The following is a 26,132-nucleotide window of genomic DNA, read 5'->3' as shown; positions in this document are numbered from 1 at the left end:
GGGCCAGCTGTCCCCGTAGATGGCCTGATTGTTTTCCTCTCCACATGTTGCCTCTCACCTTCTCTGTGCCCTTGATCCTCTTTCGAAAGCCGCTCATCTTTCAGGGTATGGTTTCTACAGGCCTCATCTTCTTTTAGTCCTCTTTGTTGCCCTTATTTGGACTTAATCTACCCAGATTAATCTTCTGGGTAGAAGATCTTAATCTTCTCCTTGGGTTTCAGAAGTGCTTTACTGTGATAAAGGCAGTGCATGCTGTCTGTTCCTGTCTCCTTCCCTCACTAAATTGCCAGCTTTTTAAGAGCAGGATCACTGTTTGGTTTTGCCCCCAGTCCTAACATGAAGTCTTAGAAGTGGGAAGTGCTTGACAAGTGTGGCTTGAATCCGCCACAGCTCTGGCATCACCCTCCTGTTGTTGTGGTAACCCTGTCAAAACAGGAAATGAGGTTAGTTTAGCATGACTTGTTCATAATTGACTCATGCTGGTTCCCTTTTCTTCCCTAAGTGATCACAAAGCATCTGTTAAATAATCTACTCCAGAATTTTGTGGGCTTCTACTTCCACATTAACTGGTCAAATACAGTTCTGGAATCTCTGTTCCCACCCACCCTGGCCCTGGAATTCACCATGCATTTGGAGAGCCCTGGCTCCTTTTTTTAATTGCTCTCTGAAGAATTGCTTGATGAACAATATACCAGTGTACAGTTTAAGTTTTGACGTATTATACACCCATTAAGCTATCAAAACAATTAGATAATGAACATTCATCGCCTCCAAAAGTTATCTAGCTTCCATTTCCATGTGTGTAATCCCTCCCTCCCAGCAGCCCCAGGTAAACCCTTCTGATGTGCTTTCTGTCCTCATAGACTAGTTTGCATTTTATATAAGTAGAGGTACTTTTCTTTTGGTCTGGCTTCACTCAGCATAATTATTTTGAGATTCATCTGTGTTGTATATATCAACAGTTTGTTTCCTTTTATTGCTGAATAGTAGGAATCTACGGTTTTAAGAATTGAGTGTGCTCACCTCTGGGCTTGATCTCCCATTCCCCACCATTTATGTATCTCAGGATAGAATTCATCTGGGACTTGAAGCTGCATTTATGTAAGATGACTGGGTGCTCTCAATAGCTTGAGCTCCTCAAGGGCACAGTAATAGTATAATCTTTGTATCCTGTTAGTATAACCAAATGGCTGGATAAAAAGTTTCCTCCTTTACTTAGGGTGTGTGTGTGTGTTTGTCTGCGCCCCTCTGTTTTATTTATTTAGTTACTTTAAATTTATTTATTATTTATTTTTGGTTGCATTGGGTCTTTGTTGCTGTGCGCAGGCTTTCTCTAGTTGCAGTGAGCGGGGGCTACTCTTCGTTGTGGTGCGCGGGCTTCTCATTGCAGTGGCTTCACTTGTTGTGGAGCACGGGCTCTAGGTGCGCGGGCTTCAGTAGTTGTGGCACGCGGGCTCAGTAGTTGTGACTTGTGGGCTCTAGAGCGCAGGCTCAGTAGTTGTGGTGCACGGGCTTAGTTGCTCCGCGGCATGTGAGATCTTCCTGGACCAGGGCTCAAACCTGTGTCCCCTGCATTGGCAGGCGGGTTCTTAACCACTGCACCACCAGGGACGCCCTCTCTCTGTTTTAAATAACATACCCAGTTCCAATTTCGTCACTGAGTGTCAGTCGATACAGTTGGAGGGGCACACTGACCATAAGCCCCTCTCCCCAAGCAGTCTTATTCTCAAAGGCAAGTTTATGCCCATGTTTGTTTGACTACCATGCTTCAGTAAAACTGGATATTTATTTATTTATTTTTAATTTTTAAGAATTTATTTATTTATGTTTGACTGCGTTGGGTCTTCATTGCTGCGTGCGGGCCTTCTGTAGTTGCGGCAAGCGGGGGCTACTCTTCCGTTGCAGTGCGCAGGCTTCTCATTGCAGTGGCTTCTCTTGTTGCGGAGCACGGGCTCTAGGCATGCGGGCTTCAGGAGTTATGGCATGGGGGCTTAATAGCTGTGGCTCATGGGCTCTAGAGCGCAGGCTCAGTAGTTGTGGCGCACGGGCTTAGTTGCTCCGCCGCACATGGAATCTTCCCGGACCAGGGCTCGAACCTGTTTCCCCTGCATTGGGAGGCGGATTCTTAACCACTGAGCCACCAGGGAAGCCCTGGATATTATAATGTTGAGTTTAAACCAATATTTTAACCTGTGTTCTCTTTTGTTGAACTCAGGCTCTAAAATCTGAATTACCAAAAAAGTTTTGATTTCTAATAGTATTTACTCCCAGTGTTGAATAAACTTGCTTGAACGACATATCCCTTTTGCCTGTCTACCTAAAAATCAGTGGTTTAGGCCTTCTTGCAGCAAACCAAAGCAAAATAAGATTTGAGTAGTTATTCTTTTTTTTTTTTTTTTTTAAACCCTTTACATTTTTTTTTTAATTTTTATTTATTTATTTATTTATATTTATTTTTGGCTGTGTTGGGTCTTCGTTTCTGTGCGAGGGCTTTCTCTAGTTGCGGCGAGCGGGGGCCACTCATCTTCATGGTGCGCGGGCCTCTCACTGTCGAGGCCTCTCTTATTGCCGAGCACAAGCTCCAGACGCGCAGGCTCAGTAATTTTGGCTCACGGGCCCAGTTGCTCCGCGGCATGTGGGATCTTCCCAGACCAGGGCTCGAACCCGTGTCCCCTGCATTGGCAGGCAGATTCTCAACCACTGCGCCACCAGGGAAGCCCGAGTAGTTATTCTTTTATTTAAGGAAATAGACGTCATTTCAAAGTGTTGGGGTACCCGAGTGCAATGTATAAATGGTGTGAGAAAACTGAAGCTGAGTGAGACAAGGTCCCTCCTACAGCATAGTTTTGTGGTAGAGTCAGACAAATGCAACAGTAATTCTCAGTATAAGTAGACTGATAGATACCATTATAGAAGCACAAACTTGAGAATAAACTTATTTTACTGTTTCCTGTTTCTAGCACTTACCCAGAGGAAACCAGAAGTAATGTCTTACTGCCCGTCCGTGTTCTTTCATTGCTTCGGTCAATGGACCAGATGTTGATACTTGTTAATATAAAAAGCTCTTACAGAAAAGATTCAATAGAATATTGTTCATAAAGATAGTAGTAATATTCAAGATTCAAATTCATCATAAAATTGAAGATAAAATTATTATTGCTTCTGCTTGGAATTCTATTAAGTCAGACCTTCAGGACAACTTGGAAAGAACTGGGCCCTATGTTATGGCTGTGAAGGTATTTTTTGAACAATACTTTTTAGGTTTTGTTATAAGACTACCCAAACATCTTGGTTAAATTTCTTGGGGGGGTGGGGGAGGAGGAAGAAATAGTCATGTCATTTTGCACGTAAGACAGAGTTGTTGCAAGCAATCAATGCATCCTTCTGTCCCACCTTTTAATTGAAGTATAGTTGACTTACAATATTAGTTTCAGATGTATGGCATAGTGATTTAGTAATTTTACAGATTATGCTCCATTAGAAGTTACTACAAGATAATGGCTATAATTCCCTGTGCTATGCAGTATATCCTTATTGCTCTCTTGGGTCCATTTTTGTTCGGGTTGAAGATGTGGTTGATGGTCATTTGAACGTTTCTGCTGAGTCAGTGGAATCTGATACAACAGTAGGAAGTTGTTTTGGAGGCAGAAATGATTGCTCTCACCAGAATGCAGTTGCTGTTAAAAACAGTGGGAAAATGACGTGTGTGTCATACACCCTTGTTCCTGGATTTATGAAAATGGGCATCTGTACAGTTCCCAGGGCCAGGCCCTCTGTTAGTTTTGAGATTCTGTGTGTGCTGCGTTTTGCCAGCCGCATCCTCCCTAGCTTAAGGCCTCTTTGTGGATTATACACATGCTTCCTTCGTGTGTATGAAACAAGTATTTGCCTAGAGTACTAATCATTTAATACTTTACCGCCTTGTTCTGAGAACTGTTTTTAATGCCGTCTCCCCTCCTCCCCTCCTTTTTTATTTATTTTTTTAGCTCTGCTTATGATAATGTCAACAAAGTTCGAGTAGCTATCAAGAAAATCAGCCCTTTTGAGCACCAGACCTACTGCCAGAGAACCCTGAGGGAGATAAAAATCTTACTGCGCTTCAGACATGAGAACATCATTGGAATCAATGATATTATTCGAGCACCAACCATCGAGCAGATGAAAGATGTGTATCCTTTTCAGGCAGCTGCTCCACTGCTCCGTCACCTGGTTGAGTAATGTAACTGGACGTGTCCTGCACTTACAAGGGTGGAGGAAAAGTAATAAAACACATTTAGGGGGAAACTGTACTTTGCTTGTCATTTACTGTAATACTTGAATCATTTACATTTTTTTCTCTGATTCATTTTTTCATTTGTCAGTAACTGATTTTAGTATCTTTTTGGCAAATCCAATATTTTCTGTCAGTTTCAGTAAAGATTTCCTTTAAGTGTAGTTGTGGAAAATTTTGGAGAACACCTTTTCCAGTCATGTGTTTGCCACTCAAGGTATGGTTTGTTATGATGGTGAAAAGGAAAGAGCAATCGACTGTGGAAGAGGGTGCCCTGTACGGCACCTGGTCAGGTCCAGACTGTCCTGATCTTAGCACCATTTCACATCTGGGTCCAGTTTTCTCGTTTTTAAAACTGGCGTGCTCGCCCTCATGATCTTCAAGGCTGGCTCAGCTCTGAAGTTGTGTGATTAACTATGACCAACATTTAGAAATCTGGACTAAGCAGGTAAAGGCTTGGGTAAAGGAGGCTGCCTGGCTAAAGACTATGTTTGAAAGGTAGAAGTGTGAAGTGTGCTGAGGAGGACCTGATGGGAGAAGGTTCCGGTTCTGGCCGCAGCAGTGTTCCCACCAGTTTGCCCACTTTGCATTCTGCCCCTCCAGGGAGAGGCAGCTCACTGTCTCCAGGCAGCCTTTCCATTTTTATTTTATTTATTTTTACTTTTATTATTATTAATTTTTTTAGCCTTTCCATTTTTAGACAGCTCTGTCACTAAGTTCTGGTGATATTTTAAGTGAACTGCCTCCTCCTGCCACCTGTTGTCCTGCTTTACCTTTTGCCTTGAAAATCACATCTCTGTCAGATGACAAGTTTTCCAGTCATGTTTCCTTCAAATCCTGTACCATGTCTCATCTAGCATGAATCTGTAGATGTGTAATATTTACACAGAAATGAATAAAAGAAATGCAAAAACACTAATGAAATAATACCGTGGTGAAGTTAAAACCTAGCGGCTTTTTAAATTTATTTTCTGTGGGATTGAAGTTAGCCATAACTAAAATTCTAGATGCTGAGATACACGGATAGGCAGGAAAACAAGAGGAGCTCAACCAGGACAGGCCCCTTCCTAGCACAACTTCCAACAGTCTTACTTACTTATTTATACTCTTAACCTTAATTGAAGAGTGAAGCAAATAGACTGAGGGTTGAGTTTAGTAGGAAATGTGTTCTAGGCCTGTGTTTCCAAAAGTTTTATGGTTGATTTTTGTGCAGAAGGAGGGGGACAAGAAGGGAGGTAAAAGAACAGTGACGTTTTGAGTCGTTGCTAGGCCAGAGAGGAGGGAGTGCTTGGTGCTGGCCCCCACCCTCCCCCAGCCCTTCCCAACAACCCCAGAGGGTGTCTGTTGATGGTGGACAGCTTGGAGACCAGGACTCGTCCACACGACCCGCGTCAGGTCTCTGTTAGCGCATCACTGTGCACATCAGGCAGGAGTGGTGCCTGCTGTCTCACAGGACCTAAGAAGGAGTTCACGACTTTCCGCTTCCTTCTGTTGAAGTGTACCAAGTTTTCATCAGGTTCTCATTTCCCTCCTGAGCCTCATGATGTAACAATGGACCCTTTGGGTTCATTTTGTTTTCAGTGCTTTGCTAAGTGTGACCAGCTATTTTGGTGTGTTACCTTAACCTTTCCAAACAGATATATAGTACAGGACCTCATGGAAACAGATCTCTACAAGCTCTTGAAGACGCAACACCTCAGCAACGACCATATCTGCTATTTTCTTTACCAGATCCTCAGAGGGTTAAAATATATCCATTCAGCTAACGTGCTGCACCGTGACCTCAAACCTTCCAACCTGCTGCTCAACACCACCTGTGATCTCAAGGTCAGCTTGGTTATTTACTCTTAGGGTGATATCTGTTGAAAAACTCATGTTACTGGGGCATATTTATATTTATTGTTATTCAGATTTAGAATTATACCAGAAATACGTGAAAACATTTATGGCAAAAAAAAATGCAAGTAAAGAGTGCTAGTTCTCTTTTTCTTCTGCATCCCATTGCTCCTCCTTCTCCAGAGGTAACCACTATAACAAATTGGTGTATTTTCATCCAGAGTTTTTTCTATGCTCTTACATACACATGTACTTTTTTACTTATATATGTAAATAGGATTATGTGTCCATTAAAAGATCTATTTCGTTGGTCACCTTTTTCTTTGATAAATTTTATACAGTAAACACTCAGAAAACAGCAGAAAAGTTGACCTTAATGATTTCGATTCCTAAATAATGCATTCCCAATAAATAGGAAAACCCTAGATCCTTTATAGTCCTTAGAGTTCTCTTAAAAATGGACAGCATTTATATATATTTCTATTTTAATACGTGGCAGAGCTAAATAAGGAAGGAGGGCTACAGCTGTCTCCAGTATGATGAAGGGAATGTGGATTCAGTCTAGTAAAAATGCATGTGAATTTAAGAAGACCTGGATGAATGAAGTGACATCCCATGTTCATGGATTGGAAGGCTTAATATTGTTAAGATGGCAGTACTTCCCAGTTTGATCTACAGGTTTAATGCAGTCCATATCAGAGTCCCAGGTGGCTTTTTTTGCAGAAATGGGCAGGCTGATCCTCAAATGCATATAGAAATTCAAGAGACCCAGAATAGCCAAAACAATCTTATGAAAGAGCAAAGTTAGAGGACTCACACTTCCTGATTTCAAAACTTATTACAAAGCTATAGTAATCAAGACATTGTGATACTGGCATAAGAGTAGGCATATAGCTCACTGGAGTAGAATTGAGTCAATAAATAAACCCATATGTTTTTGTTTTTGTTTTTTCATTCATTCATTCATTCATTCACTTATTTTCGGCTGCGTTTGATCTTTGTTGCTGCTCACGGGCTTTCTGTAGTTGTGGCAAGTGAGGACTACTCTTCATTGCAGTGCGCGGGCTTCTCACTGCAGTGGCTTGTCTTGTTGCAGAGCACAGGGTCTAGGTGCACGAGCTTCAGTAGTTGTGGCATGCGGGCTCAGTAGTTGTGGCTTGCGGGCTCAGTAGTTGTGGCTTGCGGGCTCTAGAGCACAGGCTCAGTAGTTGTAGCACACAGGCTTAGTTGCTTCGCCGCATGTGGGATCTTCCCGGACCAGGGCTCAAACTCGTGTCCCCTGCATTGGAAGGCGGATTCTTAACCACTGCGCCACCAGGGAAGCCCCAACCCATATGTTTATGATCAACTGATTTTTGATAAGAGTGCCAGGATCATTGACTGGGGAAAGAATAGTCTTTTCACCAAATGGTGCTGGGACAATTGGATAGCCACATGCAAAAAAAAATGAGTTTGGGCCCCTCCCTGCCTTGTACTATGTACAAAAATTAACTCAAAATGGAGTAGAGATCTAAGTTTAAAGGCTGAAACTAGAATGCACTTTAAAAACACGGGATTAAATTCTTGCAAACTTGTGTTAGGCAGACTTCTTAGACGTGACACCAAAAACACAAGCAACAACATTTTTTTTTTATAATGGATTTCAGGGAGTTCCCTGGTGGCCTAGTGGTTAGGACTCGGTGCTTTCACTGCTGTGGCCTGAGTTCAATCCCCGGTTGGGGAACTGAGATCCTGCAAGCTGCGTGGCGTGGCGTGGCGTGGCATGGTGTGGCATAGCCCAAAAAAAAAAAAAAAAAAAAGGATTTCATCAAGATGAGAAGCATGCACTACAAAGTAAATCATCAAGAGAGTGAAAAGACAACCCACAGAATGAGAGAAAATATTTATAAATCATATATGTGATAAGAGATTTATATCTAGAATATATGAAAAACTCTTACAGCTTAACAACTAAAAGATAAATGGCACAATTTAAAAGTGGGCAAAGAATCTGAAAAGACCAAGGATCTAAAGAAGGTATACAAACAACCAATAAGTACATGAAAGGATGCTTGACATCATTAGTCAGTGGGGAAATGCAAATCAAAACCACAATGAGATACCACTTCACACACACGACGATGATATAATCAGATAAGTGTCAGCAAGAATTCGGCCCCAGGTGTATACCTGAGTGGAATGAAAACATGCATCTGCACACAGACAAATACAGAAATATTCATAGTGGCGTAATAGCCCAAAGGCGGAAATAATTCAGATGTCCAAATGACGATGGATAAATAGAATGTGGTGGATCCATACAGTGTAATAAAAAGGAATGAAGTACTGATATGTGCTACAATATGGATGCATCTTTTTTTTTTAATGGATTTTAATGAGTTATTTATGTTTTATTTTTGGCTGCATTGGGTCTTCATTGCTGCATGCGGGCTTTCTCTAGTTGCAGCTAGCGGGGGCTACTCTTTGTTGCGGGCTTCTCATTGTGGTGGCTTCTCTTGTTGTGGAGCGCGGGCTCTAGGCACACAGGCTTCGGTAGTTGTGGCACATGGGCTCAGTCGTTGTGGCTCGCGGGCTCTAGAGCGCAAGTTCAGTAGTTGTGGCGCACGGGCTTAGTTGCTCCACGGCATGTGGGATCTTCCCGGACCAGGGCTCGAACCTGTGTCTCCTACATTGGCAGGCGGATTCTTTTTTTTTTTTTCTTATTTATTTATTTATTTATTTATTTTTGGCTGTGTTGGGTCTTCGGTTCGTGCGAGGGCTTTCTCCAGTTGCGGCAAGCGGGGGCCACTCTTCATCGCGGTGCGGGGACCGCTCTTCATCGCGGTGCGCGGGCCTTTCTCTATCGCGGCCCCTCCCGTCGCGGGGCACAGGCTCCAGACGCGCAGGCTCAGCAATTGTGGCTCACGGGCCCAGCTGCTCCGTGGCATGTGGGATCTTCCCAGACCAGGGCTCGAACCCGTGTCCCCTGCATTAGCAGGCAGATTCTCAACCACTGCGCCACCAGGGAAGCCCGGCAGGCGGATTCTTAACAACTGCGCCACCAGGGAAGCCCAATATGGATGCATCTTGCAAACATTATTAAGTATGTGAGTGAAAGAAACCAGTCATAAAAGATCATATATTGTAGAGTAGACGTGTCTGTAAAGATAGACGGTAGATTAGCAGCTGCTGTGGGCTGGTGGGATTGGGGAGGCATTGGGAGAGACTGCTGATGGGCACGAGGTTTCTTTTCGAGGTTATAAAAACGTTCTAAAATTGGATAGTGGTATTGGTCTTATAGCCCTGTGATATAATACCAAAAACCATTGAACTGCACACTTTAAATGGGAGAATTGTATAGTATATGAATTATATCTAAATAAATTTGTTTGAAAAGTACGTATAGATGTATAGCAGTGATCATTTCGTGGACTTCACTTCCACAGACGTTCCTGTGGGAAGCAGTGTAAGGTATACCTGGCAAGGGTGGTGAGTGTCTGTCCCTGCAGTCTGAAAACTGATAGGTCAGGAGTCTGATAAGCAATAGATGATTGCAGTACTGTCTACTGTAACACACACAAAGGAGAGAGGTGAGTTGGTTCTGGCCAGGCTGTGAGGCATCAGGAAGGAGGATTGTCGTGCTGTCCCTCTCAGCATGTCAGGCTTGCAGTGGGCGAGTGGCTGTGTTGGGCGCAGGCAGAAGGAACAACAGAAATATAGTAAGAATAAGAAGTAAGGGACAAGTGCACCAACACTGAGGCCTGCTCTGTGTGGCTGCAGCTTTGGTGATCACTGAAGTGTTGATCATGGAGAGCCTTCTGGAACTATTTAAAAAGGCAGTGGGTCCTGTCATCAGGTGGTCATCTTATCCGCTGTCGTTGGGTGTTTAAAGCAGGGTGGCAGATGTCCTGTGAGACGTTGTGAGGGACAGCTTCCTGCATCAGATATGACTCAGTTGGACTCTGTCACCTCTTAGGATCCTTCTGAGTTAAATTCATGACTTCCTACATGGGGTGTAGCCAGATTCCTGTGCATGGATCTGTGCAAATGAGAGCCAGGTTGGCACACAAGGAATGGCCGTACTTTGTCGGCTCTTAGTGATTTTCTTGAAAAATTATAGTGAATATTTTTGTGTATCCTAGTGCTTTTTTTTTTCTTTCTGTTTCTTATCACAGTCCTTTTATGGCAGATTGCTTTTGTTTTTTTTGGAGAGCCATTGTTAATATTTTAAGTATGTAATATTTCTGGGAAAAGTTGACTTTTACTTTGGCTTGAAAATGCTTGTCCTTAAGAAGAAGCACAGAACTAGACTACTTTGTCTGTTGTCTCTTCACTGTTTGTGGACTTGTCTTTACCTCGGGCCATTTTATTCACTGCTCACCAAAATGGACACCCACACTGATATATATGTGTTGTTGGCCGTCTGCACAATCCAGGCATTGTTTTCAAAACCCAATTTAACACACACTCAGAAACACAATAGGATGTTTTAGATATTTACAACAGTACAATTCACCCACGTTTAAAAATGTCCATGTGGGGTGTGCATCATCCACATGGGCATGAATATTCAGGAGAGACTCTCATTCCAGAGATGAGTGTGGTGTGTCACCGAGTCACCGATTTGCCGTGGGAGCATGTCCAACAGCCAGGGCAGGTGCACGTGGGAGGGTGGAGCTCTGGACTCACCGAATGCCCATCACATCCTCAGACCTTGGGGTGACTGTGATGCTGTCCCACAAGCCCTGTACCTAGAAAGTTTGTGATCGGTGGCCTTACTGACTTGTTATTTGGTCCTTTTTGAATTTTCAAGTAGGTAATGATGTCACTTCTTCCTTTTTCCATTAGCTTCTGTGTTACTAAGTATTTTCTAGTCTTGAGCCCTCAGGATATCAACTCTTCTCAGTGTCTTAGACCTTTAGTTTTTGGCTCTATAAACATGCTTTGTACTTGTTACCTGAAGCCCAGAGACCCAGCAGACACCAGCCTCTCAGGGCCCTCCTGGGACCCTCTCCTTGTAGGCTTCCTCTTTATTTCTCAGGGCTGCAGAAAAGCAAGGGTTGTAGACCCTATTTCGAGATTCTACTCGCATATTTTTAGTGAAACTGCCAGGGGAGTGTGGTCTCCAGCAGTCCGTGTCCTCGCCGTTTGCATACTGAGCCCCCAGCAGCCCCAGGAGGAGTTTCGGGCTGCTAGGCTCACAGCACGTGTGGTTCTGGGTGTGCATGGGAAGGAGGACTTTGAAAGATACAAAATGAAACGTTTTTGGGGCTGGCTTTTGTTTTATGAGAATTTGAATTTACTCGGCCCAAAAAGTAGCCAAGTAGGAGTGATAGGTCATATTTCTTGTACTGTATCCTGGTTGTCTACCTTCCTTCTTATGGAATTGTAATGAATTTTACTGCTTTTTTATTTTGAAGCCTTGGCAGTTTTTTGGTTAATGCTGTATTAGCTTTTAGTGTTGTAGTGTTAAAGGAACCTTAAAAAATCACATGAGCTTTCCATTGATGACCATGAATGGAGTTGTGAAATCCTTTTTTTTTTTTTTAATATTTATTTATTTGGCTGTGCCGGGTCTTAGTTGCAGCACACGAGATCTTTGTCGTGTGCGGGATCTTTAGTTGCAGCATACGGGATCTAGTTCCTGGACCAGGGATCGAACCCGGGCCCCCTGCATTGGGAGTGTGGAGTCTTAGCCACTGGACCACCAGGGAAGTCCCAAGTTGTGCAATCTTGTAGAGGTCTAAACCCTACATCACCCTCTTTATTTTTTAAATTATAATCAAAAATTTTGAGGGCTTCCCTGGTGGCGCAGTGGTTGAGAACCTGCCTGCTAATGCAGGAGACGCAGGTTCGGGCCCTGGCCTGGGAAGATCCCACGTGCCGCGGAGCGGCTGGGCCCGTGAGCCACAACTACTGAGCCTGCGTGTCTGGAGCCTGTGCTCCGCAGCGGGAGAGGCCGCGATGGTGAGAGGCCTGCGCAGCGCGATGAAGAGTGGCCCCCGCTTGCCACAACTAGAGAAAGCCCTCGCACGGAAATGAAGACCCAACACAGCCAAAAATAAATAAATTAATTAATTAATTAATTTAAAAAAAAAAGTAACTGAAGTGAAAAACCAATTGAGGACACAAAACAAGGCAAAAATATTAAAAAAAAAATTTTTTTGAGAACCTGCTGGTTCTATGCCTTATACTAGGAGTGGAGGATACAAGTAATGAAACATGATCCTCCTTATACCAACTCACTATTCTGAAAATTGGTAACTATAGGGAAAGGATTAAACATTTTCCCTGTCTTTCCAGTGAGATCTGGGCATCAGGGTAAGAAAATAGCCCCAATTGATGAATGATGGCTCTTCCTTAAAATAAATGCCAGCTAATAAATGCGCAAGGAATAATAAAATTAGAGAAGTCGCCATTTTGCAACCTCCAGTGACGTAATTGATTTGTGCAATATAATCCCTGGACCCTCTGCTCAGATGCCAGTCCCCTGGGTGGGCTGCCACCGCCTCCCCACGTGGACTCCCTGTTCACCTCGGACCTAGACCGTGTCCTGGTCTGAAGCCCTCTCTCAAGCCCACTGGGCTGCTGCAGTTCCTCCCAGCCCACAGTGACCCTCAGGCCACAGGACCCACCCCTTCTGATGGCTTCCAGACAGGAGGAGCGACTGCCGCTTTAGTTCTTGTTTAAAGAAGGAGCTGTACTGCAGTGTTCTGCGTGGGGAAGGAATGCTGCTAATTCCAAAACTTTTCCTTCTTCATCTTGCCACTCTGAACAATGCAATTTTTTTTTAACATTATTGTTTAAGTATTAATGTAAGATTTTACATTAATGGTAATGCTGTACCCTGGTTTTTACTTTTAAGAGATAATCAGTAGTTCAGATACTGTGAAAAGTGGTCAGTACTAGAGTCTCTGCCAGTTAATCCACCGGAGTTGCTATGCTTCCTATAAACATTTGAAATAAGGCATTTATTCACCTGATGTTGAAAGCCCACTCCACTTAGAGATAAAAAGTTAATTGAGTATTGCCTTTTTCTAGGGCTTATATTCCAGCTTTGGGGATGGGCATATATCCAGCTAACTGTCATGGATTGTGGGTACGTGCTTACATATAATACACGTCAAACAAAGTATTAGCAGAGTTCAGAAAAGTGAGCCATTCGTGGGATTGGTGTTGGTTCCCGGGAAACCTCTCAGAAGAGGTCACTTTTATGCTGGTATTTAGGGTCAGGCAATGGTGAGCATCAGGTCCTCAACTGAGAGGGCGTCGCGGAGTCAGGAAGGGCATGGAACTGTCGGTAGGAGCAGATGTGGCACAGAGGTGGTGGTGGGAGACACCCGAGCAGACAGTGTGTGGAGGGTCTTTGCTTAAAGAATTTGGGCTTTATTTACTAGGCAGAGGGGATTGGTTAAAAGATTTTTGAGCCAGAAAGGTGATTTATGTTTTAGAAATAACACTCAGGAATTTCGAGGAGGAATCAGATTGCAGTCAGGTAAAGCGAGTCTCCCTAATTCCAGACAGACTAAGGCCCTGTCCCTCACACACTCCCAGTCAGTTGCTCTGGTTTCCCAAGGTCTTCCCATGGCTGGCATCTCTTCAGTGTTCCAGTGTCACTGCACGTGGGTCCTCCTCAGAGAGGGCTGCTCCGTCTTAAGCACCCTGTCCGGCACCACTGTGTTAGCTGTGTCTTGCTCTGTAACAATCACCTCAAAATGTAGTGGCCTTCCAAAGAAGAAGAAATTGAGGATAAAAAGACCAAGTGAAGGCAGAACGCAGAGAGTTTTTTGGGCGGTGAAACTATTTCTGTATGACAGTGTACTGGTGGATACATGTCATTACATACTTGTCAAAACTCATAGAATGTACAACACCAAGAGTGAACCTGAAGGTAAACTATGGACTTCGGGTGATAGTGATGTGTCAGTGTAGGTTCCTCGACTGTAACAGACGTCTCGCTCTGGTGCAGGATGTTGATAGTGGGGGAGGCTGTGCCTGGCAGGGGAGGCAGGTGTACATGGGGAACTCTTTGTAGTTTCTGCTGAATTTTGCTGTGAACCCAAAATGGCCCTAGAAAAAGAAAATCTGTTATTAAAAAAAAAAAATGTAGTGGCCTTAAACAACAAGAATCATGTTTGAGCTCATAGTTTCTGCAGGTGAGGAGTTCAGTCAGGGTGCAGTGGTGGGCGGTGACTGGTCTCTGCTCCAGCCTCTGGGTCTCGGCTAGAAGATATGGGGGTGGAGGCTCAAGTCATCTCCCACAGGGCCTGGCAGTTGATGCCAAGGAACAGCCACGTGTAGCCCACGTGGCCTGGTGTCCTCACAATGTGGGCAGAGGGTTCCAAGGACCCCAGTGGAGAGAGCCAGGTAGAAGCCACGTTGCATTTTATGATTTCGCCTCGGAAGTCTCACAGCATCACTTCCACTATATTCTGTTGGTTTAGGCAGTTACAAAGGTTTGGCCAGATTCAAGAGAAGGGAAGATAGATCCTGCCCTCTTGATACAAATTCAGCCAAAGAGCTTGAAACAGGAGCGTGGGTAAGGGTTATATTGGTGTGACCCTCTTTAGAAAGTCCAGTCTGCCACAGCTGTGTTTAAAGTTGTTCACACCACTTATCCTGTCTTTGTAGATGTTTAAGAATCTCATCAAGCCTCCCAAAGTGTGGCTTCTGTTTCTTTGTCCACGCTCCCAGAGGTGTGTGGAGACGTCAGCCTCGGTACCTGGCCTCACTGAGCTGGGAATTTCCTATATGCTGTTTTTTTTTCATCTGGGATTTGTTTTGTGGTTCCACTGACCCACAAAAAACTGTGGATCAAGTCTGGACCCATCCACGCTGTGTGGGCTGAGTGTAGTAGAGGGCGGTGAAGGATCTGGGATCCTGGTCAGGGGCTTGCGGTGCTTTTACTCTGCTGCTGAGATGCAGTATTTCTCCTCTGAGTGCACGACTCAGAGTATGGCTTCAAGTGTCCATTTACATGCAGAAGGCAGACGAAGTGCTGAGCTTAGATTGAACTTGAATCAGAGGATGAGGTGTTAGCCCTGAAAAAAGAGAAACTGTGGGGTGTATTGAAAGTTGAAGCCACATGGAATTGACGTGAATTGGTGGTAGTCCTGCGTGGCAAATGGTGACTTCTGGATGGCTTAGAGGACCCACCTTTGCGTGTAAGGAGAAATCGCTCCTCTCTTGCTTCCTGAGCTGGAATCACACCTGCAGGGATTGTACTGCTAGTGAACTGAGTATTCCTGCAGTTTGTTTCACAGGACTTGGTAGAATAGGCTCTAAGGAAACAAATAGGGTGCAGGTATGTCAAAAGCCTCAAGATCAGTCAAGCTGAGGTTAGAGCTTACCACGGTCCCCCTGTAAAACTTATGGCCGTCCGTCAGCCCGATCCTCTGACAGGCCCTGGACTGTCGAGGGTGCGATGGCATCAGCAAGCTGGCCGGCTCGAGAGGTGAGGCTGGTGCTAGGGGGCGCGGGGTGGTGATGGAGGCCAAGAGGGGACTGTCAGCTGCGAGAGGGCCCAGACAGCCTCACCATGCAGCTTTGTTAGGGTGTGCTTAGAGCGTAGCCTGTGGAAGAGCGACTGGGGAAGCAGATGTGACACTGGCTCCTTTTGAAGATGCAGTGACAGTATGTCAAAAGATGGAAATTGGGCCACACAGATACATCACTTCTCTGGAATCCTGCAGTCGAAGCAAGCAGCAGGGCCTGTGGGGTCAAGAGGTGCCACATGGGGATGCCAGTGTCCAAGGCTAGAGGGAGACACTGGTGAGGTGGACGGGAGCGTTCAGAATCTTTCTGAATTGTCGAGAACTTCAACTATGGGATCTCTGAGCAGAGGTTGATGTCCATTTACGTCTCATGAGTATCTCTGAGGTGTGTCCCTTCCTCCTTATCCTATTTTTATGGCCTGAGCTCAGACCCTTATCGCTTCTTAGGTGAATTAAAACAATAAGCCTCCAAAGTGATCTCTGTCTCTGGCCTGTCTTTGTTAACATCTCTCTCTCTTTCTCGGGTTAGTTCCCCAGGAGCTAGGAATTAAAATATCCTGCAATTGTACGGGACTAAATATGTTATAGTTACTTTCCTTATACATTGGAGCTGGAGCAGCGCCAAAACGTTGAATGGCGAAAGGCCAGCAAGTACTCTGTGAATCAGGGGAAATTAGAAGCTGGGTGTTTGTTTTTTAAAAAAGATTCATCTTCAGTATGTGAAATATTTTTTAAAGCTTTGGGAGTGGGTTTGGCTACGTGGAGGGGGAAGGAGGTAGGAAGAGCAGGTGGAGGACCAGCAGGAGGTCAGGTCTGCGGAGAGAGGGTGAGTGCGGGAGAGGAGCTGATCCCACAGTGACCACCCCCGAGCGTCAGCAGGAGAGATCTGGTTTGGGTGACCTTATTTTCCGAGCAGAACAGTTTTTGTCAAGTGACCTAAACAAGGTTGCTGTGGGATAAGCAGATAATGAGAGGTGAGGATACCTCTGAAGATGTGTTCTGTTCAAGACTCCTCCAGCCTGTTCCTGTCTGATGCACGGCAGCTGCCTTTCAGATTGTGACGATTAGGTAAGAGTGAGTGTGTAGAATTCCAAGAAGTATCTGCCACATAGGAATGGTAGCAGTTACTTGTCATCATTACTGCTGTTGTCTTTTTTGTGTTTATGATGCTTTGATGTTAAATTGGTTAGGATCTCTAAGAACGTGCCCTGTTTTTTTCTCTCTTAGATCTGTGACTTTGGCTTGGCCCGTGTTGCAGATCCGGACCATGATCACACAGGGTTCCTGACGGAGTATGTTGCCACACGTTGGTACAGGGCTCCGGAAATTATGTTGAATTCCAAGGTAAGGACCAAGTTTGCATAAAAAGAAAACCAAGAGGCAAAAGAACTTTGGACATGAGTTGCAGTAAGCCTCCCACTCAGTAAGTCTCTTTCCAACTGGGTTGAGGCCTGGCCTGTCTGGCCAGAACCAAGGTATGTCTTTGTCTCCCATTCAACACTGAACTTCTGGGCCCTCGACTGGGGTAGTACTGATGTGTTACAGAGTTGGAGGGCCCGCCTCCCTGGTCACTGGTACAGTGAATGGTCTGTGTCCCACCCCCTGGTCAGCTCTCCTGCAGTCCTACCTGGGGCAGCTTTCACTCCTGCGGCTGCCACTGCCAGGGGCAGGCTGGCTCTGTGTCAGAGATGAGCTCTGTATACGGTGTGTGTTTCTGTGAATGCGGACCAGAGCTTTTCTGTAAAGGTCAGACATACCTGATAATGAAGAATGTCTCTTTAGCAAAATTATAGTATAGTTGGAAGAAAACATTGGTGTGGACAAAATAGGAGCTGCTATAATTCTTTCAAAATTATATGACGGTCCTGCTTCCAAATGGTAGTCCCTGTATCTGGATCGAAAGCACACTACTAGCAAGGTCTTTGTCTGGGTCATAAGGAATGATTGAAAAATTTATAAAAGCAAGAGGAAGTGAAGTACAACATCCTTGTTAATTGTATGAGCAACAGTGGCAAACAGTGAGGGCTGCTCTGGGGATTCAGTTTTGTTTTTTGTTTGTTTTATCTTTTGGGCATGCCACACGGCATGTGGGATGTTAGTTCCCTGACCAGGGATCGAGCCCATGCCTCCTGCATTGACAGCACGGAGTCTTAACCACTGGACCACCAGGGAAGTCCTGGAGTTCCAGTGTTTTTAATATATCATTTGCAAATAGTATTTGAATAAGGTGTCACGTTTGAGAAGTTAAGTGCACCTGACATCTAATATCTAATCCTGTATCTCATATCCCAAGACAGATTCTTGATCTCAGTTCCATCTTCCATAATGTAACATTAATATACATGAAGAAAAGCTATAAAAATAGGGACTTCCCTGGTGGCTCAGTGGTTAAGACTCCGCACTCCCAATGCAGGGGGCCTGGGTTCGATCCCTGGTCCAGGAACTAGATCCCACATGCATGCCGCAACTAAGAGTTCTCATGCCTCAACTAAGGAGCAGGCAAGCCACAACTAAGGAGCCCACCTGCCTCAACTAAGACCCAGTGCAACCAAAGAAAAAAAGAAAGGAAAAAAAGCTATAAAAATAGACTTTGGACCCCATGTTCAGGTGTAGGAACCAGAAATCATCCTGAGAGGCTTCATGAGAATGAAAAGAACAGGTGTAATTAGCCCACAGGCTGCATTCTCTTCCTCCATTCTTTACAACTGAAAGGGCTTGGGATGTAGGTTGCTTTTGTGAGGAAACTGAATTTGTTTAAAGCAGTTAGTTATTCTTGATATCATACCTGTGTTTAGTTTAGCTATGGAAGTAAAATTCCATTGTAAAGAAGGATTTGGTGTAACAGATGTTTCAAAGGAGAAAATGTTGTGTTGATTCTCTCATAATTCTGTACGACAATCCCACACAACAGGTTCTTGCTGTGGACAGACGGGCCATGTGACAGCTGCTTCACGCCAGAGGCGCCCGTGTGTGCAGCAGAGCCTGCCAGCTGGAAGGAAAGCTGTCCTTTGCGTCCTGGGGCCTTGTGGTCTTATAGCATCTGTCCCCACTTGAGCCACTCCCCTGTCTTCACTTCTTGGCCACCCTCCAGGGGGAAGTAGCCAAGAGGGTGACCTCTGTTTTTGCAGAGTTAACTATAGTCAAAACTGAGTTTGAATCCTTTTTTATTTATAGCACCTCTAGCCTGAGAATGTTACTTATAGCAATGTATTCAGGATTTTCTTTTTTATTGATTTAGAACATTTTCACACCCACAGAAGAGAGTCCATTGAACACCCATATTCCCCTTACAGCACGAGCTGTTGACATCTTCTGCCTCCCTCTCTCTCCCCTGTCTCTTCTCTCTCTTCCCTTGTGTCAAACCCTCTTGACACTTCACCAACATAAACCAGCACTGCACACCTCGACTGATGCTAGGAGTTCACTAATACTCCCGAAAAGGCGGTGTGCTTCCCCACAGCCGTGGTACCCTGCGAGCGCCTGTGACGGCCGGCGCTCATTCAGTGCCATCCCAGTTGTGTGTGTGTGTGTCCCCCACTGCCAAAGTTCTTCACAGCTGTTTGTGAGTGGTTTTCAGCCCATGATCTAATCGGGTTTCACACGTGCCCCATCTGGGACAGTCCTTCCGCCTTCCTGGCTTCTCCATGACACGGAATACTTGGCCGAGCGCAGAGGTGGTGTTATGCCCAGCGGGTCTCTTTCTGAATTCTTGGGACTGGCTCCTCCTGTTTAGGTTTGGGTCACACTTTTCTGGCACAAACCCCACAGAGTCTTGGAAGCCATCTGTGTGGCTCCTCTTGTTTCCTGGCAGCCTCTCCTCCAGGGGTGTGCCCTTGAGGACCATTGTCTCCACTGCAAAACGTGATTTTCTAAATTGATTGTTCCTTTTACATCGATGGGCTGGCATTCATCTGTGAAGAAGAGGTTTCCCCCTTTTCTCTTTCTCTTCCTCTGACCCCTGTCTTTGTTTTGAAAACATGATTATGGACTCATGGTGGCTGTGGGGGTTTTTGTTTGTTTGCTGTCCATTATCTTCTTTTTTTTTTTTATACTCATTGTCCCAGCTTTGGCCAGCTAGAGCGCTCTGTGTGTGTGTATTTGTAACATTTCATTTTGATAGAATTTTCAATTCACAGAAGCATTGCAAGAAAAGAAAAGGCAGGGGTTCTCAAACATTCTGTTCTCAAGACTCCTTCAGTGTCTGAATGTCTAAAAATTTATCCAAGACCCCAAGCAGGTTTTCTTTATGTGGGTTTTATCTATCAGTATTTACTATATAGAAATTAAAACTGAAACTTTTTTTTTTTTTTTTTTTTTTTTGGCTGCGTTGGGTCTGTTGCTGTGTGCAGGCTTTCTCTAGTGGCGATCAGGGGCTACTCTTTATTGTGGTGCGCGGGATTCTCATTTCAGGGGCTTCTCTTGTTGTGGAGAATGGACTCTAGGTCACGTGGGCTCAGTAGTTGCGGCGCGCAGGCTCAGTAGTTCTGGCGCATGGGCTTAGTTGCTCCATGGCATGTGGGATCTTCCCAGACCAGGGCTCGAATCCATGTCCCCTGCATTGGCAGGCAGATTCTTAACTGCTGAGCCACCAGTTTGGAGCCCCAAAACTGAAACTTTTTAAAGTATTTATTAACTCTTAAATTAATTTATATTAAAATAAATGTTAAAAAGTTAGTTCTCATTTAAAAAATGTTTATTTTCCACAACAAAAACATTTTAGTGAGAAGAGTGGTATTCTCATCTTTGCAAATCTTTTCAGCGTCTGGCTTGATCTGAACACTGCTGGATTCTCAACCTGGTTCTGCATTCAGTCTGTCAGATATGTTGTTTTGCTGAAGTTAGTGAAGAGTTAGTGAAGTCTTCGCACGAAGCTCGGAAAGGGAGAGTTAGTAGTCTTTTCAGCTACTCTTGGCTCTTCATTGATACCACACCAAAACCCAGCAGAGGAAAGGCTAATTGCCACATGAAATCTGAAACCATGGCATCCATTGCTCTTCCTGACACCGACACCCATGTGTGATTCTGTAACACAGAGCATTAGGGAAGCATGGTTCACTATTGTCACATTTCACGTATAATATCCTGTAATGTCATGTAACCTCTAGAAAAATCTCCTGTACACATGTGAGAGAATGAGTGAAGAGGAAAACAGAATCACAGTCGTATTAAAGCAGAGGGAAGCTGCCTCACAGAGCTGCTGGCTGGAACTGTCCACCCTTCACCTCAGATGCACACTCACTAGCTCTTTATGTTTTGTCCCATTTGCTTTTTCATTCTCTCTCTGTGTGCCTGTTTTTATGAGTCATTTGAGAATGGATTGTATATGTGCACCTTTAGCACTAAGCATTTCAGCGTTTGTATCCTTAGAACAGTAGTTCGAATGTTCCCTGAGGACATTTGGTTGTGTTTAGAGACATTTTTGGTTCTCACAACCAGTAGGGGAGGTGCTGCCGGCATCAAACAGTGAGAGGTCAGAGCAGTAGCGAGCACCCTGAGGTGCGCGGGCCAGCCCCCCAACAAAGACTTGTCCAGCCCAGAGCGGCAGCAGTGTAGGTGAGAAAGAAGGGTGTTCTTTCACGTGACAGTAGTACAGTAATCAAAAGTGGGAAAATTAACACTGATCCAACAGTAATGCCCCGTTTATATTCAGATTTTGGATATTGTCCCAATAATAACCTTTATAGCTTTTCTCAATATGTGTGCAAGGCTCACACGTTGCATTGTTGCTTTAGTCGCCTTTTTTTTTTGACTGTGTTGGGTCTTCGTTTCTATGTGAGGGCTTTCTCTAGTTGTGGCAAGCGGGGGCCACTCTTCATCGCGGTGCGTGGGCCTCTCGCTGTCGCGGCCTCTCTTGTTGCGGGGCACAGGCTCCAGACGTGCAGGCTCAGTAGTCGTGGTTCACGGGCCTAGTTGCTCTGTGGCATGTGGGATCTTCCCAGACCAGGGCTCGAACCCGTGTCCCCTGCATTGGTGGGCAGATTCTAAACCACTGTGCCACCAGGGAAGCCCAACCTTGATGTTTTTGAAGGGTGCGGGTCAGCTACTTGTAGCATGTGCCTCAGTTTTGTGTCATGCATTTTGGGCATGAATACCACAGAAAGAGTGTTTTCTTCTCAGCGCATCATCTGTCATATCAGGAGGCATACCTGGTTTGTGTCTGTATCGGTGAAGTTCATGTTGATCTTTTGGTTAAGATGGCGTCCTCCAGGTCTCCACCATCATTATGGTTATAGTTACTGTTAATTATAGTAATAATAATTACCACGTTGGACTTCCCTGGTGGCGCAGTGGTTAAGAATCCGCCTGCCAGGGCTTCCCTGGTGGCGCAGTGGTTGAGAATCTGCCCGCCAATGCAGGGGACTCAGGCTCGAGCCCTGGTCTGGGAAGATCCCACATGCCGCGGAGCAGCTGGGCCCGTGAGCCACAGCTACTGAGCCTGCGCGTCTGGAGCCTGTGCTCCGCAACAAGAGAGGCCGTGATAGTGAGAGGCCCGCGCACCGCGATGAAGAGTGGCCCCCGCTTGCCGCAACTAGAGAAAGCCCTTGCACAGAAACGAAGACCCAACACAGCTAAAAATAAATAAATAAATAAATAATTAAAAAAAAAAAAAAAAAAGAATCCGCCTGCCAATGCAGGGGACACGGCTTCGAGCCCTGGTCCGGGAAGATCCCACATGCCACAGAGCAACTAAGCCCGTGCACCACAACCACTGAGCCTGCGCTCTAGAACCCACATGCCACAGTTACTGAAGCCCATGTGCCTAGAGCCCATGCTCCGCAACAAGAGAAGCCACTGCAATGAGAAGCCCACGCACGGCAACAAAGAGTAACCCCCGCTCGCTGCAACTAGAGAAAGCCTGCGTGCAGCAACAAACACCCGACGCAGCCATAAATAAATGAATCAATCAATCAATCAATCTATTAGGAAATTTTGGGGAGATACTTTAAATCTCTGTAATTTATTGAAGATAATTGTTTTGAAGTTCAACCCATTTTATCAGAGCTGTAGATCTGATCGTTAATTCTTTGATTTTCAAAAAATACTTTGCTATGTTTCCATAAACTTTAATATTTGGATAAATTTTTTTCCCTCTAGCTGTTCTCCACATTTCTTCTTCTATTTATCACTATACCTAAGCATTCTCCATAAAACTCAACTTATATAGTAACATCTTTTTTTTACTGTTGTATGATAATTCTTCCATGTCTTTTCACTGAATCCCTTTAAAAGAAAAAATATACCTGAAAAATGAATAGAAAAAGGAGATAAGCAATAGGGATCAGTGAGACATGATGGAGCCGGCACGTGCTTCTTTTTGGCAGAGATCATGGGTAATTGTTGTGTTTTGTTTTTAAGGATTTTCAAAGTGGATAAAGATATTCTGGAAATGTAGCAATGCCCCCCCCTTATAATTAATTTATTTACTTTTTTATTTTTTGGCTGCTTTGGGCCTTCATTGCTGCGCACGGGCTTTCTCTAGTTGCGGCAAGTGGGGGCTGCTCTTTGTTGCGGTGCACGGGCTTCTCACTGTGGTGGCTTCTCTTGTTGCGGAGCATGGGCTCTAGGTGCCCGAGCTTCAGTAGTTGTGGCTCACGGGCTCTAGAGTGCAGACTCAGTAGTTGTGGCGCACGGGCTTAGTTGATCTGTGGCATGTGGGATCTTCCCGGACCAGGGCTCAAACCCGTGTCCCCTGCATTGGCAGGCAGATTCTTAACCACTGCACCACCAGGGAAGTCCAGGTTTCCAAAATGAGTAAGTGGGCCACAAATGTCCTAAAGCAATCAGTGGTTGTTTCTACTTTTTTCTTTTTCCAGCTTCAGCTTACAAGGATTCTGATTCTTTCTCTCAAATCATTTGAAAAAAGAAATGAAGTATACTGCAAAAATTCTAACTTAATAACAAGTTAATCAACTTTGAAGAGAGAAATAAAATCAAGCAATCTGGGTTGTTTAGTGTCTTATAAGAAAGCCAAATGATATTTGTCTCTCCATGGTCTCTTATTTCTGAATTATAGAGCCAGAGGAGAAGCTGACACTCCAGCAGCCCTGTGCCTGTCATGCAGCAAGGTCTCGTTGTGTCATGGAACAGCAGAGGTCATTCTCCATCTTCTCTCCTTTCCACTGCAGGGCTACACCAAGTCCATTGATATTTGGTCTGTAGGCTGCATCCTGGCAGAGATGCTCTCCAACAGGCCCATCTTCCCGGGGAAGCATTACCTCGACCAGCTGAACCACATTCTGGGTAAGGTTCCTGAGCATTCTGGGGACCCACTGTGTACATCAGAGTACCCTCATGAAATTCAGAAGAGTTCCAGCAACTCTTCAACCTGTGATGGACATGAGCTTTTTTTTAATCTTCCTTGATTTAAAACATTAAGGACTTTGTCAAAAGCATTGGGAGGTAGTGAGAAGACATTGAATGTCAGTGCCCATTCCACCCCACTGCTGATGGTGTGCAGTTGGTTTACCTTGGTCTTGATAATTAACAGCTGATTATTTTATCTGATAGGTATTCTTGGATCCCCATCCCAGGAAGACCTGAATTGTATAATAAATTTAAAAGCTAGAAACTATTTGCTTTCTCTTCCGCACAAAAATAAGGTGCCATGGAACAGGCTGTTCCCAAATGCTGACTCCAAAGGTAAATGTGATTTCATTGATTATTTTTCTTAGGCTTAGCTTTTATTTGTTTCTTTGTCTTATTCATTAAAGCAGTAGGTCACTAGTCTATGGCTTTTGGATAATGCCTTATTTGGTGCTCACTCTTCATTGCTTTCTTCCCTCTTATTTAGGAGCGGTGGCCATAGGGTAAGGGAGTCTGGAGGTGACTGTTTAGTTTTCCACGTTTTAGTTCCTTTGCTACTTTATAACTTGGATTAAGTTCAGTTTTTTTAAGGTCATCTTGTCATTTGATCATTTTGAAAGTCAGGTTTGTCACAGAATAATTCACATAGAGTAAAATTCACCCTTTTTAGTTGTGCAAGTCTTTGAATTTTAACAAACGTATGCAGTCCTGTAACTTCACCACAGTCAAGTTTTGGAGCATTCCCATCGTCCCCAAAAGTTGCCTCGTGCCCCTTCGTAGTCAGTTCCCTCGCCTAGTCCCTGGCAATCAACATCTGATCTGGTTCCTGTCCCTATGGCTTTACCTTTTCCAGAATGTCATAGAATTGCAATTATGTAATATGTAGCCTTTTATGTCTGGATTCTTCCACTCAGCAGAATGCATTTCAGATTTAGATTTATCTGTACTGGTGCCTATGGCAGTCTCCTCAATAAATGGTGCTGGAACAATTAGACATTTGTGTGCAAAAAATAAGTAACATGGACCTAAACAGAAGGACTAAAGCTATTAAGCTTTGAGAAGAAAACCAGGATAGTATCTTCATGGCCTTAGGTTGGGTGAAGATATCTTAGATATGTTCCAAGAGCATGTTCCATAAAATAGAAAGGTTATACATTCAATTTTAGTCTTTGATATCTTATAAGTTAATTTTGTTTAATAATTATATTATCCTTCATTCCTGCTTAACATGTACCTGTTAAATATATTAGGCAGCTATTTTTTTAACTTTATACTGTCATAAAAGTGTGGTAGGCAGAATAATGACCCCATGCCCAAAGATGTCCGTGTCCTAATTCCCAGAAACTGAATCCATGTTAGGTTACATGACAGAGAGGGTTAAGGTTACTCGTCAGCTAACTTTAAGGTGGGGAGATTAGCATGGGTTGTCCAGGTGAGCCTGGTGTCATCATAGGGGTCCTTAGAGTGGAAGGAAGAGGTCAGAGGAGGGAACCCGAGAACAGCTTGCTGACATGTTGGTGCAGTGATTTTACAATATTTACATCCAGTCTGCTGTTGACTGGATTTTAGCTTTTTCTAATATGTGCGTATGCATATATGTGTGTGTGTGTGTACATATATGTGTATTTTTTAACGTTAACAACGATTTACTTAGATGTTAAATTTGTTTTATGTGTTGACCTGAGCCAAGTTTCAGAAACACTTGGTTTAAAATTGAATTTCTTTTGGATATAAGAGGAACTGTCTTTTAAACTCTCTGATATAAAGGTAGTGTATGACTATGGTAGACAGTTTGGACGTATAGAAGAAGTAAATCAGAGAATAAGAAATAGTCTTAATTATCAGAATCCCAAAATAACCTTTAATGTTTGCTCTACCAAAGTGTGCACAGCTTCTACCTATTTAGTTATATAATGTATTCTAGTTGCAGAATTTTCAAAATTAGAACTTCCCATGCCTTGCACGTGTTACTGATTAGATTGGCTTGTGTGCTGTATCGTCCATCCCAAGCATGTTACCTACCTAGATCTGATTTCCTGAGTTGCCTTTTTTAAGAGGTGTGTACATAACAAAACTGTATAATTAAGACCTTACAAGAAACAGAACTCTTGGGCTTTTCTTCTGTTTGTTTCCTCACTCTTTTCTCTAGTCAGTCATAATTTGCATCAAATTATTTGAGGTTTTTTTTTAGCTCATTTTCCTTAGGTTAAGGTCATGAACTTTGAGATTGGTTCTTTCAGATAATAATT

The 26,132-nt window shown here is 44.1% G+C and overlaps 1 protein-coding gene across 1 annotated transcript in view; it reads left to right on the top strand.

Moving 5' to 3' along the window:
* Positions 1 to 26,132, top strand: part of MAPK1 (mitogen-activated protein kinase 1) — an 84,150-nt gene that overhangs the window by 41,908 nt on the left and 16,110 nt on the right. Inside the window, exons 2-6 of the mRNA XM_057526257.1 lie at positions 3,987 to 4,169; positions 5,908 to 6,097; positions 16,807 to 16,923; positions 23,706 to 23,820; positions 24,088 to 24,219. Of these exons, the coding sequence (XP_057382240.1) occupies positions 3,987 to 4,169; positions 5,908 to 6,097; positions 16,807 to 16,923; positions 23,706 to 23,820; positions 24,088 to 24,219 (737 nt within the window). The remainder of the gene's footprint in view (positions 1 to 3,986; positions 4,170 to 5,907; positions 6,098 to 16,806; positions 16,924 to 23,705; positions 23,821 to 24,087; positions 24,220 to 26,132) is intronic.

The sequence above is a fragment of the Balaenoptera acutorostrata genome, chromosome 13 (genome assembly GCF_949987535.1).
Source record: "Balaenoptera acutorostrata chromosome 13, mBalAcu1.1, whole genome shotgun sequence".
NCBI lineage: Eukaryota > Metazoa > Chordata > Mammalia > Artiodactyla > Balaenopteridae > Balaenoptera > Balaenoptera acutorostrata.
This window is presented reverse-complemented; position numbering and strand designations above follow the sequence as displayed.